This window comes from Triticum aestivum, chromosome 6D, assembly GCF_018294505.1.
Source record: "Triticum aestivum cultivar Chinese Spring chromosome 6D, IWGSC CS RefSeq v2.1, whole genome shotgun sequence".
NCBI classification, from domain to species: Eukaryota; Viridiplantae; Streptophyta; class Magnoliopsida; order Poales; family Poaceae; genus Triticum; species Triticum aestivum.
Window position 1 is genome coordinate 394,243,319 of NC_057811.1, and position 13,830 is coordinate 394,257,148.

The 13,830-nt window shown below is 48.0% G+C and overlaps 2 protein-coding genes across 3 annotated transcripts; both read right to left on the bottom strand.

Annotated features, from left to right (window-relative positions):
- Window positions 1–307: 307 nt before the first annotated feature.
- Window positions 308–2,209, bottom strand: LOC123145317 (aspartyl protease family protein At5g10770). The gene is made up of 2 exons (XM_044564696.1): window positions 1,911–2,209; window positions 308–1,818 (listed from the first exon to the last, which is right to left on the bottom strand). The coding sequence occupies exons 1-2, from the start codon at window positions 2,050–2,052 to the stop codon at window positions 599–601; spliced, it is 1,362 nt and encodes a 453-aa protein (XP_044420631.1). The 5' UTR covers window positions 2,053–2,209; the 3' UTR covers window positions 308–598.
- A 2,397-nt stretch (window positions 2,210–4,606) lies between these two features.
- Window positions 4,607–10,470, bottom strand: LOC123145318 (chloride channel protein CLC-f). Of its 2 annotated transcripts, XM_044564697.1 has the most exons (9): window positions 9,804–10,470; window positions 8,683–9,085; window positions 8,149–8,343; window positions 7,130–7,584; window positions 6,944–7,048; window positions 6,557–6,790; window positions 6,204–6,419; window positions 5,640–5,872; window positions 4,607–5,258 (listed from the first exon to the last, which is right to left on the bottom strand). In XM_044564697.1, exons 1-9 carry the CDS (start codon window positions 10,236–10,238, stop codon window positions 5,177–5,179), a joined length of 2,358 nt encoding a protein of 785 aa, XP_044420632.1. In that variant the 5' UTR covers window positions 10,239–10,470; the 3' UTR covers window positions 4,607–5,176. The 2 variants fall into 2 exon arrangements, with proteins under 2 accessions (XP_044420632.1, XP_044420633.1); XM_044564698.1 differs by lacking the exons at window positions 8,683–9,085; window positions 9,804–10,470 and having other exon boundaries at window positions 7,130–7,630; window positions 8,149–8,320.
- Between the last annotated feature and the right edge of the window lie 3,360 nt (window positions 10,471–13,830).

Here is a 13,830-nt window from a genome sequence, read left to right on the forward strand (position 1 = left end):
TGATATGCATGAATATGGGGTTTTGAAAATGGAGGACGTCGCTGCCCGAACTGACAAATAGGGTTCGGTCGGCTCCTGTCCACGGACGCAAACGCATGTAATAAACTGTGAGTGGAGGAAAACCGGTCGAGTGGCACGCCATGTGTATGCTGGCAACTGTGTGATGATTTGCCATAATGTGCTATTTAAAAAAAAGACTAAATGCGGCTTGACTTTTGCTAAACATGGCGAAACATATGAAAATGTCTTAAACGGTGTAATTCCATTATAGCGGCAAAACAGGGGTGAAAATGGAATTTAGTCTTCATTTAATCCATTTCTTTCTTTATTTATTTATATGAATGAAAATTTAGGAGAAGATTATCCTGATCGTTTGATTTGAAAGATTATACATGCGTCGCATCATATTATTGCTATCAGAGAGAAATTAAATAGTCTGCTAGATGATGATTTTTGGCCCACTTCGTGTCCCTTACCTCGTGACTACAAACAAGAAGACAGCCACATGAGAGCAGCCCAGCTAGGCACCCTTCCTTCCTTCCCTCGTGGTGCGCTCGTGTCCCGCGCGCGAGCGCTGAGCTCTCGCGCTGACGAGCAGCTAGCACGCGCTGGACCTGAACCCGAAGACGCTCTGGCCTGCGTCGTAGAGCACCTCGAGCGTCCTCTGCTGCACGTTGCCGATGATGCCGGTGCTCTCGTCGTCGTCGGTGCCCGTGAACGCGAGGCAGCTGCCGAATATGATCCCGTTCGCGTCGAGGTCGACGACCGCGCCGCCGTCGAACATCAGAGCGACGGTCGGTATGGTGACGTTGTCCTGGCCGCTGAAGTCGAAGCACGTGTCCAGGATGCTCCTGGACGGCGCCGCCGGGTACTGCTTCATGCCGTCCTTGAACGCCGTCTTGAGCGCCGTGTACGCCGTGGGCGGCAGCCGCGTGATGATGGTCCCGGAGTCCATCACGGACCCGGCGGAGAAGACGGAGGGCGCCACGCTGAGCTGCTCTCCGCCGACCTTGATGCCCTGGAGGAGCACGCCGTAGAACGTCGGGGCCTGTTCGCTCCGGAGCATCCCCGTCGTCGCGAAGCCCGTCGTGCCGGTCTGCGCGCCGAGCGTCAGGAACCCCTTGGAACCGGGGGAAGGCGGGAGGCAGTAGGAGAAGGCCCTGCCGTACGTCGCCGCGGTCTGCGAGATGAGCGACTGCGCGTCGCCGCCGAGCCCCATGAGCCCGTCGGTCTTGTCGCCGAAGCCCTCCTCGACGCGGCTGCAGCCGAACTGGAATTCCTTGACCGTGTCCGAGCCCAGCTCCAGCGTGTCGGAGCCGTACGTGCCGGTGGTGTTGGAGCCGTCGCCGTAGCGGACCATGTACTGGCACTGCGAGTTGGAGCAGGCGTTGGCCTCCGCGCCGAGCTGTGTGCACGCCGGGGCGCCGCACGGGAACGCGGCGTACGTGGCCGACTTGGCGGGGTCGAAGGGCGTCGACCCGGCCGTGGAGTTGGAGTTGCAGTGCACCCACGACACGTCGCTCCCGGTGTCCATGGTCATGGTCTGCTGCACCGCCGGCGAGCCGACGCCGACGGTTATGACGTACTCCAGCGTGTCCAGGGAAGAGCCCAGCTCGGTCGGCACCTTGAGCTCCTCCGACTGCTGCAGCCCGCCACCGCGGTGGTTCGTGGAGAACTTCCGCTGGACGTAGCCGGCTCGGAGCTGGTCACGGCGGAGCAGCTCCTCGAAGGTAGGCTCCTTCTTGGAGGGCGCCGGCGAGCACGGGCCATGCCTGTGGTTCAACGGCACCGTGGCTCCACTCGACGACGATGGATTCACTGCAAAATCAGCGAACGAATGGAACAATCATCAATCAAGTTGCAGAAAGCTACGCCCATTCATCCACACTACTGATCAGTGATCTACGTACCTTTGGGCTCGGAGCAGACGGCTTGAGGCTTGAGCGAGCTGGTTGAGAGAATCTTATAGCTCTGCTCGCCCGCTGCACTGGCGATGAGAGCATGGCAGATAATGCACGACAGGAGGAGCAACAGCTGCGAGACGAACGCCATGGCGGTTGCTTGCTTCGAAGGGAATGCTGGGGGAGGCTAACATCTAGAATCTGAACTTATATAGATATAAGAATCTCCAAACACAACCACAGAAAATTGGAACTTGGGAGACTCGTAGTTGACTCGGTAAACATGGAAATCGTTGGATGATGGCCAAATGGAAGGGTCAGTCTCTTCCAAACGAAATACTGCCGCCTTGATCACGACGGGAAGTCCCTTTCAGTGAGAAAAAAGAAGGAAAATCACGGTGCAAAGTGCCAGTTTTAGAGTTCGGCCGTCCCTGTAGCAAGGGGCACCATTCGAAGGTGTTCGGCTGTTCGCCTTTCTTTGTAGTGGTGGTCCCTTCGAACAATGGATTTTCATGGGGAAAACATATGATTTCTTGAGGTTATAAGAATGCTTATGAATTTTTTGAATACCTTTTGTGTGGTAGGAAAGATGAGTTGAATTTTAGAACATAAATTTTTTTTTTGAAAGGGGATTTTAGACCGTATTTGGAATCAAGGATAAGTACAAAAAAGTTTGGCCGATCTAATCGCCAGTTTCATGGAGGGTCCTTTCAGTGCACATAAACGCAAGCACTCATATACTCCCTCCGTTCGGAATTACTTGTCGCGAAAATGGATGTATCTAGAACTAAAATACGTCTAAATATATCCATTTCCGCGACAAGTAATTCTGAACGGAGGGAGTAGAAGATTGGGGTCGCGGGGAATGATGAAGCCCCCATTCGGAGCTTCCACTCAAAACAAATCATCCGCCACCATGCATGAGATGTGCATGCACGGCCACAAACATGAGGTTCGATCCATGGTGGATTGAGAGTACAACCACCTCCAATAGTTATATAACCAATAGTCGATTCTATCAACGTATGTGTTCTACCATATTGGGATGTGTACACCCAGCTACATTCTGTCATATGATTTCTTGAAGCAGTAAAAAAGCACAGGATTTTTGAAAACCTCTTGTCTCGTACGAAAGATGAATAGAGATTTAAGACCACATTTGAATTAAGAAAACGTACAAAAATGTTGGGTGGATCTAATCACCAGTTTCATGCTGGTTCTTGTGCCCACGGTGCGCAACATATACACAACTACACAAGTGCTCGTACAATGCCAAAAATTGGAGCGGCCGAGAACGAAAAGTCACCATTTACAGTAACCACCCAAAAGGGATCATTCACCTTTACAAGATGTACATGGCAGCAAACGGAGGTCTGACATATGGTGGGTTGGCAGTACAGCCACCCCCATTAGTTAGTTATATCGATGGAATTGTCCTACAATGTTGTGGAAATGTGTACGCCAAGTTGCTCATTCAAACACTTATTTTGTCGAAACCAATAGCTAGGACAGGATACCGAATCAAGAAGTTGTGAAGCCCCTAGATACCGCCGGAGTTTCCCTGTGGCGTACCCACGGGGGGACGTCATCTACGCTCTTGGAGAATAGATTCCTGAACAAAGTACTCCTGTTTTTTTGCAACTAATCGGTTCACATTGAAGACTGAACCCTAGTAAATCTTGGGAAAAGATGGATAACCCTGGGAGCCGTAGTGTAGTGTAAACAGGCCATCCCGAGCCTTGACCACTATTTTCTCCTCTTCCTCTCTTCCAGCCAGTCGGACCAACGCACGCAGCCGGGAGAGCGCGTCCGTACGGTCGCTCTCACCTTTGCTGTCTCGTCTCCGCCACTAGCCAAGGCCCCGTCCATTCCGCGCTCGACGACGCCTCCATGCACTGCCCGCCAACGGAGGCAGCCGAACTCCTCCCGGTCCCGGGTACGTACAAAACCGGCATAACTACCTGATGCTCCCCCGCCTTCGGCTTCTTCGCCCGGCCTCGTCGGCTTGCTGCGCCGGTGCACGCACCGAGCTTTCGCCTGAGCTGGCCCTTTGTCTGTACCGGGACCTGTCGCCTCCGTGCTGTGGCGCGTGCGCGTCCCTGCCGCAGGCAGAAGCGACGCCCGCCCGCCCGGTGCGTTGCGTGCGCCGTCGGGAACGTGTCGCTTCCACGCAGCTTCCTGCTTCGTCGTTTCGGTTTTGTGGCCTGTGATGTGCGGCCGCACCTGCGTCTGCATGCATGATTGACTTGGATAATTAGCAGTCGGAAGCTGCACGCAGGTGGAGTGGAAGTATGGAGCTGCACCGGTGCTCTCAGGAATTCCACGGCGACTCGTGCTGTGCGCCGGGCCGAACCAGCTCGTGCGTTGCCGGAATGTTCGGCCGTTGCGCGGACCGCGGACCAGCCAGCGGGACTGACACGGCGGCGACTGGCAAAAAAAGAGAGGAGGCGACTGGGATGGAACGAGGGGTTTTCATTTTTCAGGTCCTTCGGTCGGCCTCGAGCGCTCGTGAAGCTGCCGCGCGCCACGCGGGACGGGTGGCATGCGCAGGTTGCCATGGGCACCGTAGAGCGCATCGCAGGGCAACGCGATGGTGCAACGACGTCGATGTACGTAAAGATTTATGGGACAGCCTTCAATTCCAGACATGGAAATCAGATAAAAGTTATCAGACCGAACACCATGCCGTGCGGGCTATGTTTCCATGAAGAGGAGACAGTGAAGGTGCTAATAATGGATGGTAAGAACCATGTGATGTTACAAATTAGTACAACATCGATCGCCTTCCAAAATTTCTGCTGCACGCTTTACACAATTCTCTCGTGTGTGTGATCAACCCATCCCAGGACCATCAAACCGACGACACAAAATGTCCACGGACAAGTCCTTTTTAGCCCCAAACAAACTGGGATAGGCTAGAGCAGAAACCCATAAGATCTCAAAACCAACTCATGGTTCTCCCATGTGGAGACCTATCTTCCATGCACCCCTATTCATGGCAAGTTCTTTGATGATATTCCACTCTTAAGATCTCAAACATGCATGATCCATCCCCCTTTCCCGTGTGAAGTGAAGTAGCATCGCAAACAACAAAAGATGACTGGTTCAGTCATATATGGTTCCAATGGTACATCATCCAGGGAATGCAAGGTTGTTGACAAACCGCCATTGCAAATTTGGTCAGGCTTTGCCTGCGTAGACCCCCTCAGAAGGCAGCTCGAGTCCAATTAATGGAGGATAGCCTCCAAGCTATACAGGTTCGTGTATATCACAGGTCACTGTAATGTGTGACCAGTTGCTAAAATGTGGAAATCTTCTTTTCTTTGATATATAGCTTTCCAGTTCTCAATCTCCTTCCTAGAGAAGCAAATGAACCACCATGTTAGCATACTTTCGAACCAATTCAATTACTCCCTCCGTTCCAGGTTCTAGGTTTGTCCTAAGTCAAACATTTTAAGTTTAACCAAGTTTATGGGAAAATATGCCAACATCTACAACATCATTTTGGTTTCATGATAAAATATACTCTCATACTATATATAGTTGATATTGTAGATGTTGCTATATTTTTCCATAAATTTGGTCAAACCTACAGATGTTAACTTAAGACAAACCTAGAACATCAAATATTTTGGAAGCAAGTGCTTAGACAAAGTAAATAACCAGGAAAAGTACAATTGTTGAGACAAAATATATAATCTTGGGCAAAACAGGAAACAGTGGAAGCTTATGACTAACCGTAAGCAGTGGCCGATAGAATCATAATAGAGAAGGGCAACAAGCTTGCGCCTTCTTTCAGTTCTATGCCCGACGCCACGCTTAACGACAGGCAGCTGCTTTATCCCTCTGGCCTCCATAAGGTTTTTCGCAGTGGTCAAATCGGTATCTGGAAAGCATGTTAGCAGTCCGCGCTCACTCCCCTGGTACTGGAACCCTTGAGTGAGACACGACGAGATGGTTGAACAGGCTTCCTGCAAAATCTCCTTTGAATAAGTACATGTTTCCCAGCAAATGAAAACTCTTTCTCTATGCTGACCTTATAGAATTCAAGTGCATGCACATTAAGATTGTTACGTTAGATGTAAATTTTTGTCTCTTTTCAGTTAGTGCCCTAAATAGAAATGGTTTTGAAAATCATTACCCAACCTATTCAATATCAAAATGGCATACACTAGTACTTGTTAACATATATGCATGTATTTCTTTTTTTTCCTGGAGAATATATGCATGTTTTTTATTTATTTATTGGTGGGGAATATATGCATGTTATTCAAAGATAGGTTCTTCACCATGTACACGTACATCAGAGTTGAGCTGGTCTCCACTTAAGTAACTTTCCCCGTCCAGTTCAAAGCCCATACGGCTAATATCCCCTAATGTAATAAGCCCCTCAAGAAAATCTTCATGATCCACAACAAGGGCGCACATCTGCTGCTTATCACTCAATAAAGTGAGAGTTTCTGTCACTGTGGCAGATGGTGGAACTTTAACATATCTCTTTGACATCGCCTGGGAGACCTGGTAAAAAAGTTCAAGTGACAAACAAAGATCAGTAACAACAGCACAATTGCAATGCAGTTTTCTAGAATTAAGAGCTAATACAACTTTAACATGATATTATATAGGCTAAGCCAGAATTAAAGAGGCTGCCAAACCTTCAAATCATCTAGAAGCACTTCCTCTTGGTAGGTACCATAGTTACGAAGACCACTTTGTGAGATAGTAAGCTCAAGATCGTCTACGGAATCACTTCGCGTCCAGACACTACTATTTCTATCTTGTAGTGAAACTAAAGAATAACCACGCATGGGTGCTCTAAACCCTGAAGATTCACCATCATTTGGTTGGTTTACCACAGAAGGAACCCATATTGCCAGTCCAACTGCTCCCTGTTAGAGAGTACCAAACAAACGAATATGCATTAGGTTAGAAACTGCAGTGGCAAAATAGGAAACATAACATGAACAACTCCGCATAAAATGCAGAAAGAAGACTAGATTCAAACAAAGAGTTGGGAGGCAAGCACTAGCAATCATACTTACCATCAGAGGTAGCAAAATCCTGTAATCCTTTGTCAGCTCAAAGAGAAGCAGTACGGAAGTCAACGGGACTGAGCAGACTGAAGCCAATGTCGCAGCCATTCCAACCTGCAGTCCAGACAATTAGTTTCATAAAACACTTTTGTTTTAAGCAATGAGAAACAGAAACGTAACTGCAGAGCAACTTACAAGAGCATAAGCTTGTGGCTGTGCAACAGCAGCACTACCAGGTATAGCTGCATTTATTAAGTATGCAGCTGACCCTCCAAAAGTAGCTCCAACAGCAGCCCCGATCATCAAGCTTGGAGCATATAGCCCACCCACAAGACCAGACCCCTTGCAAAGGGCGGTCGCAACTACCTTCGCAGCTGCAAGTTGAGTTAATAACCAGATACCAGGAGCAGAAGCACTCTTCCCAGTATGCAATATTTCTTCAACATTTGTGAAACCCCAGTATAAAATCCCAGGATATTTGAGGGCTATGAGGCCAGCTCCAAGCCCACCCAAAGCAGGGTACACCACAATGGGAAAATCAAACCTTTCTTTCATGTACGCAAAAAATCTTGAAAACCATACTACCAACCGTCCAAATACCACACTGACTGCCCCACAAAGCATTCCTAAGATGAGGTATAGAGGTAGCTCTGCAAAACAAAAATGGGAGGCAATGATAACCTTCAGAACCACCCCCTGTTCAGACATTGCAATACAAAAGGAGAAAATTATTACTGAGTGAAGAACCCATGTCAACATATTAGAAAAACTAGGCTTCTGTGAGGAACTCAAAGTCTAGACAGAATAGGCCAGGTACTAAACTTTGTTGTAACCAATACAACAACAACAACAAAGCCTTTAGTCCCAAACAAGTTGGGGTAGGCTAGAGGTGAAACCCATAAGATCTCGCAACCAACTCATGGTTCTAGCACATGGATAGCAAGCTTCCACGCACCGTCCATGGCTAGTTCTTTGGTGATACTCCAATCCTTCAGATCTCTCTTTACGGACAAACTTTGTTGTAACCAATGTCTAAACAAAAACGTAAAATTGTTTAGTTGGGTTTGATGAATTGCAATAGATGCCAGACTAAATTATGCAAGATGTGTCCCACAACATGATGAAAAAGATGGTTATGGTAATATATCCAAACTGTGATGAATAGATGAATCTCCACTCTTACAGTTGAAGATAAAAAGAATCAGGGCATGTACCAGCAGCAGATTTCAGCTCATATGCCGGCACTGTAAAAGCTGGTCTTTCTCCAAGCAAAACGTTTGATACAGTAGATGATATAACTGATGCCAATATTATCATAGCAGTCGTAAAAGGAGGTGCATTTTCTGCTTTTAGGGGACGCAATACAGTCTCAATGGCAAAGAAACACCCAGCAACTGCTGCATTAAAGCCTGAAACCCCACACATAAGAAACACTTTATTAGCAAAAGCCATATCGAAAGGGTAACAACACAACTTACAAGTTAGAAGTTAGGGGCACAGAGGCAGCAAGTTGGTTGTCATTAATTATGACATTTCAGATTATTTGAGAAAGGTATATGCAGATCAATTCTTCAAATACCAAATAGCACTACATCCAGTGATAGAAAGTAGTGATGTAGACATGTCAATAAAATCTGACCCCTAATACCAGAACCAGCGAACATGGTGTTTTCATTTTGTGATTTGTTACTGAATAAATTTATTCACTGCTAAATAAACAGAAGGGTAACTAATTATCAATATTATACCTGAAGCAATTCCAGCAGCAGCCCCAGCAGCCACAAGAGCGATCCGTCTTTCACGATTGTTCTCCATCATTTCTGAGCACCCGAGTGCACATGATTTACCAATATCCACACTAGGACCTTCAGGCCCCAATGAGCAACCGGTCCCCAGAGTCACGGCAGCCTGTACAGCCTTTACAGTTGGAAAGATTGCTGCAAGTAAACTGATTCCTTGGTTCTGCGGTTGTTTCGCAAGTTTGAGCTGCTCAAATATCTCGAGTAACCCGTGCATCATTCCTACGATTACACCTCCTGACACAGGGATCAGCAGTATTCTGTGCCAAGTATCAGATAGCCTCTGCAGACGGAGCCAAGCTGCACCTTCGTTGGGAGTACCTGCCCACGCCCAATCATGGATGACATGAACCTAGCAAATCAATAACAGGAGCAGTATATAGAATCAGTCATGCAGGATGTAAGCACAGAACTTCAGCATTTATTTCAAATTCTAGTGTCTGGATTACAGGTAGTACAAACAGAAACTCTACATTGTGTCCATTAAGAAGCTGCACTGACATAATGTGGGCGTGTTTTAATGAAATTTGTTGTGTTTTGGCATCCACCACTTCAATCTCACATAATATGCACACTTAGTTTTAGTGTCTTAGTGATTCTCAGCTACCTGTAATTTTCATAAATCTTAGTCACCTCCTAAATTGCAACAGTACTAAGCCTAGAATTTCAGTCAGAAGAAGTGTGCAGTTTTGGTTAAAAAAAACTAAGCTACAATTATTAGTCTAGATTATATTCATATGGACTGTATCATGGATGAGGATGATTGGATGATCGACTTAGAAATGTGACTGAGGTTTAAGAAAATCACAAGCAATGTAGGAATACATGGATATGCAAAAACAAGAAACCCCGATGTAGCGAGATCAGTAGTGCTATCATGCAGAAAAATGGAACCTAATTTGCAACATGGCATGGATTTCAATCACTGGTTTTGTTTCTTCCAAAGCATCTGTGCAGGCAAAGCAGTAACCTATACTAGAACATCAATGCCAGCCAGATACAACACAATGCAGCAAGCGCCGCTAAGATCAGAGGTGCCTATGAGAACCCCAATCAGCTCAAGAACTCACCCCGCGGTTGAACGCGGCGACGCAGATGCCGGTAGCGAGCCCGAGGAGGCAGCCAATGAGCAGCAGCGCCCACTCGGGGGGCGCCCCGTCCCCGAGCTCCTCCCCCGCCCTCTCCCTCTGCGGCTGCGACGGCGCGGCAGACTGCTCCTCGGGGAACGCGGCGGGGCGATCGAGCTGCTGCTGCTGCTGCTGCCGGCGCGCAGATCCGCGGGCGTAGACGCGGCGGTCGAGGTGGCGCAGGAGGCCGCGCACGCCCCCGGCGCGCCTCGGGGAGGCGGCCCCGTCGGCCGCCTCGACGTCGACGTGGCGGTGGCCGGCGGCCGCGCGCGGCGAGGGGCACGACAGCGACGACGACGAGGCGCCCGCCCCTCCGGCGACGGCGGCCGGGTGGGATCTGAGGAGCGAGGCGTGGTCGTCGTCGCAGGAGGCGGACATGGCGGCGTGGCGTCAGGGAGGCGGCCGCATCGAGATCCGGGGGCCGGGGCGGGGCGGAATGCGGGCGGGGGCGGCAAAGCGGCGAGGTTGACGAGCGGGGACGGCGGTGCTGCTGCCTCTTATGGGAGGCGACGCGGGAAGAGGGGGAGACCGCCAGGGGAAGGACGCACGAGGCCGCGACAGTGGGTGGGATCCGCGCGAGTCGGCCGACGGGCTGCGCACTCGCGGGGCACTGCGGGTGTGTGTGAATCTGCTTGGTGACGGCGAGGGGTATGCGTCCGATGATTATCATAATTGAACTTGTGTAGTGCGAGCATAGGTTACATTTTTTGCTAATAAATGATGTTCCGAGTTCGTCACGTGGTGGCAAGTTGGTGATGATAAATGGTGAGCCAGTGAGTGGATCGGCGTATCCAAGTGCTTAGATGTACTTTGATTTCCTTGTCGTGTTTGGTGAAAGGGTTAACGACTCTAAGCTAGAGTTAAGCACTGACCTTTTAAGCATCTCCCAAACTATTTTCCCTCAAAATAAAGTATCTATAGTTTTTAGGGGTGTCATCTAAATGAGATATTGTTTTGGCCTAAAATCTAATTCGTGCGCTCGCACTATTCTGCGTGATCGAGCGGCCGCACGGAAACCATCAGATTGGTTATCTCGCACGAGTGGACCAGGGCACATGGGGACAGGCGAGCGAGCGGTGGGTCCTTCAGTTTTGTCGTCTCTCTCCTCTTTCCATTCTTTTCTCAGTGTCACATCCTTAGCCTAGTAAGCTTCGGGACGAGCTGTAACTGTTGGGAAACGTAGTAGAAAACAAAAAACATCGCGTCTACACACACCCGAGATCAATATGAAGATGCATAACGGGTTGAGATCACGATCGTTACCGTTACCGGGTTGCAGCTGAAGAAGAACGTGTCGGTGTAGATCGTACTTGGAGCCCCTCGAACCGACGATGAATGATCCCGCGAACCACCCACGAACAGTCCCTCGAACCGAAAACCGAAAGCACAACCTCTCTACTTGGTTGCAAACGTGCAGCCTTCACAATCCGGTTGCGCTTCGTCGTCTAGAGCTAATCGTCGTGGGAGAATTAGAGGGAGCGGATTAGAACCGCACGGGCTTTTAATTATGAGGATTAGAGGATTACTCTAGCTCTGATTAGTCAACTATAGGACCAACTAGAACTAGAACTAGAAGAATTAGAGAAGGCTTCAAACGTGTGTATCCAAAAGAGTACAAATCCTCAAGTATATATAGGTTAGAGGGGAGAGAGAGGGTTGGCACCAAGGGGGAAGGAGTCCCCCTTGGTGCGCCGCCAAGGAGAGTATGACTCCTCCTCCACCCCAATTCGGCGGGAGCTTCTGTTCGGTGCCTTAGCCTTATTGGGCCGGCTCGCGAAGGCAAAGTACAGCGAACAAATAACCCCCCAGAAAATGCAAAAAAGTGCTTACTGCAGGATTCAAACTCGCTACGCGACACATTAATTCAAGCGTAGCTAACCACTGCACCCATTGGACACCTGTGACTAATAGCAGCGCTAATTATATAAGTACAAGTCTGTGAAGGAAATATGCCCTAGAGGCAATAATAAAGTTGTTATTTATATTTCCTTATATCATGATAAATGTTTATTATTCATGCTAGAAGTGTATTAACCGGAAACTTAGTACAAAAGTGAATACATAGACAAACAAAGTGTCACAAGTATGCCTCTACTTGACTAGCTCGTTGAATCAAAGATGGTTAAGTTTCCTAGCCATAGACATCAGTTGTCATTTGATTAACGGGATCACATCATTAGAGAATGATGTGATTGACTTGATTCATTCCGTTAGCTTAGCACTTGATCGTTTAGTATGTTGCTATTGCTTTCTTCATGACTTATACATATTCCTATGACTATGAGATTATGCAACTCCCGAATACCGGAGGAACACTTTGTGTGCTATCAAACGTCACAATGTAACTGGGTGATTATAAAGATGCTCTACAGGTGTCTCCGATGGTGTTTGTTGAGTTGGCAGAGATCAAGATAAGGATTTGTCACTCCGATTGTCAGAGAGGTATCTCTGGGCCCTCTCGGTAATGCACATCACTATAAGCCTTGCAAGCAATGTGACTAATGAGTTAGTTGCGAGATGATGCATTACGGAACGAGTAAAGAGACTTGCCGGTAACGAGATTGAACTAGGTATTGAGATACCGACGATCGAATCTCGGGCACGTAACATACCGATGACAAAGGGAACAACGTATGTTGTTATGCGGTTTGACCGATAAAGATCTTCGTAGAATATGTAGGAACCAATATGAGCATCCAGGTTCCGCTATTGGTTATTGACCAGAGATGATTCTCGGTCATGTCTACATAGTTCTCGAACCTGTAGGGTCCGCACGCTTAACGTTCTGTGACGATCGGTATTATGAGTTTATGTGTTTTGATGTACCGAAGGTTGTTCAGAGTCCCGGATGTGATCACGGACATGGCGAGGAGTCTCGAAATGGTCGAGACATAAAGATCGATATATTGGATGGCTATGTTTGGACATCGGAATGGTCCCGGGTGGGTTCGGGCATTTACCGGAGTACCGGGAGGTTACCGGAACCCCCCGGGGAGTGTATGGGCCTTATTGGGCCTTAGTGGGAGAGAGGTGGAGGCGGCCTATGTTTATTATTCATGCTAGAAGTGTATTAACCGGAAACTTAGTACAAAAGTGAATACATAGACAAACAAAGTGTCACAAGTATGCCTCTACTTGACTAGCTCGTTGAATCAAAGATGGTTAAGTTTCCTAGCCATAGACATGAGTTGTCATTTGATTAACGGGATCACATCATTAGAGAATGATGTGATTGACTTGACCCATTCCATTAGCTTAGCATTTGATTATTTAGTATATTGCTATTGCTTTCTTCATGACTTATACATGTTCCTATGACTATGAGATTATGCAACTCCCGAATACCGGAGGAACACTTTGTGTGCTACCAAACGTCACAACGTAACTGGGTGATTATAAAGGTGCTCTACAGGTGTCTCCGATGGTACTTGTTGAGTTGGCATAGATCAAGATTAGGATTTGTCACTCCGATTGTCGGAGAGGTATCTCTGGCCCTCTCGGTAATGCAGATCACTATAAGCCTTGCAATCAATGTAACTAATGAGTTAGTTGTGGGATGATGCATTATGGAACGAGTAAAGAGACTTGCCGGTAACGAGATTGAACTAGGTATTGAGATACCGACGACCGAATCTCGGGCAAGTAACATACCGATGACAAAGGGAACAACGTATGTTGTTATGCGGTTTGACCGATAAAGATATTCGTAGAATATGTAGGAACCAATATGAGCATCCAGGTTCCGCTATTGGTTATTGACCGGAGATGAGTCTCGGTCATGTCTACATAGTTCTCGAACCCGTAGGGTCCGCACGCTTAACGTTCGGTTACGATCGGTATTATGAGTATATGTGTTTTGATGCACCGAAGGTAGTTCGGAGTCCCGGATATGATCATGGACATGACGAGGAGTCTCGAAATGGTCGAGACATAAAGATCGATATATTGGATGACTATGTTTGGACATCGG

What these genes read in the sequence shown, in the direction of transcription:
- LOC123145317 (XM_044564696.1), bottom strand. Translation starts at nt 2,052, where the DNA reads ATGGCGTTCGTCTCGCAGCTGTTGCTCCTCCTGTCGTGCATTATCTGC. An exon ending in CGTCTGCTCCGAGCCCAAAG is followed by an intron (nt 1,819 to 1,910) that starts GTACGTAGATCA and finishes CTGATTTTGCAG; the next exon opens with TGAATCCATCGTCGTCGAGT.
- LOC123145318 (XM_044564697.1), bottom strand. Translation starts at nt 10,238, where the DNA reads ATGTCCGCCTCCTGCGACGACGACCACGCCTCGCTCCTCAGATCCCAC. An exon ending in TGCTGCTGGAATTGCTTCAG is followed by an intron (nt 8,344 to 8,682) that starts GTATAATATTGA and finishes GTGGGGTTTCAG; the next exon opens with GCTTTAATGCAGCAGTTGCT. An exon ending in GAGACCAGCTCAACTCTGAT is followed by an intron (nt 5,873 to 6,203) that starts GTACGTGTACAT and finishes GAGATTTTGCAG; the next exon opens with GAAGCCTGTTCAACCATCTC.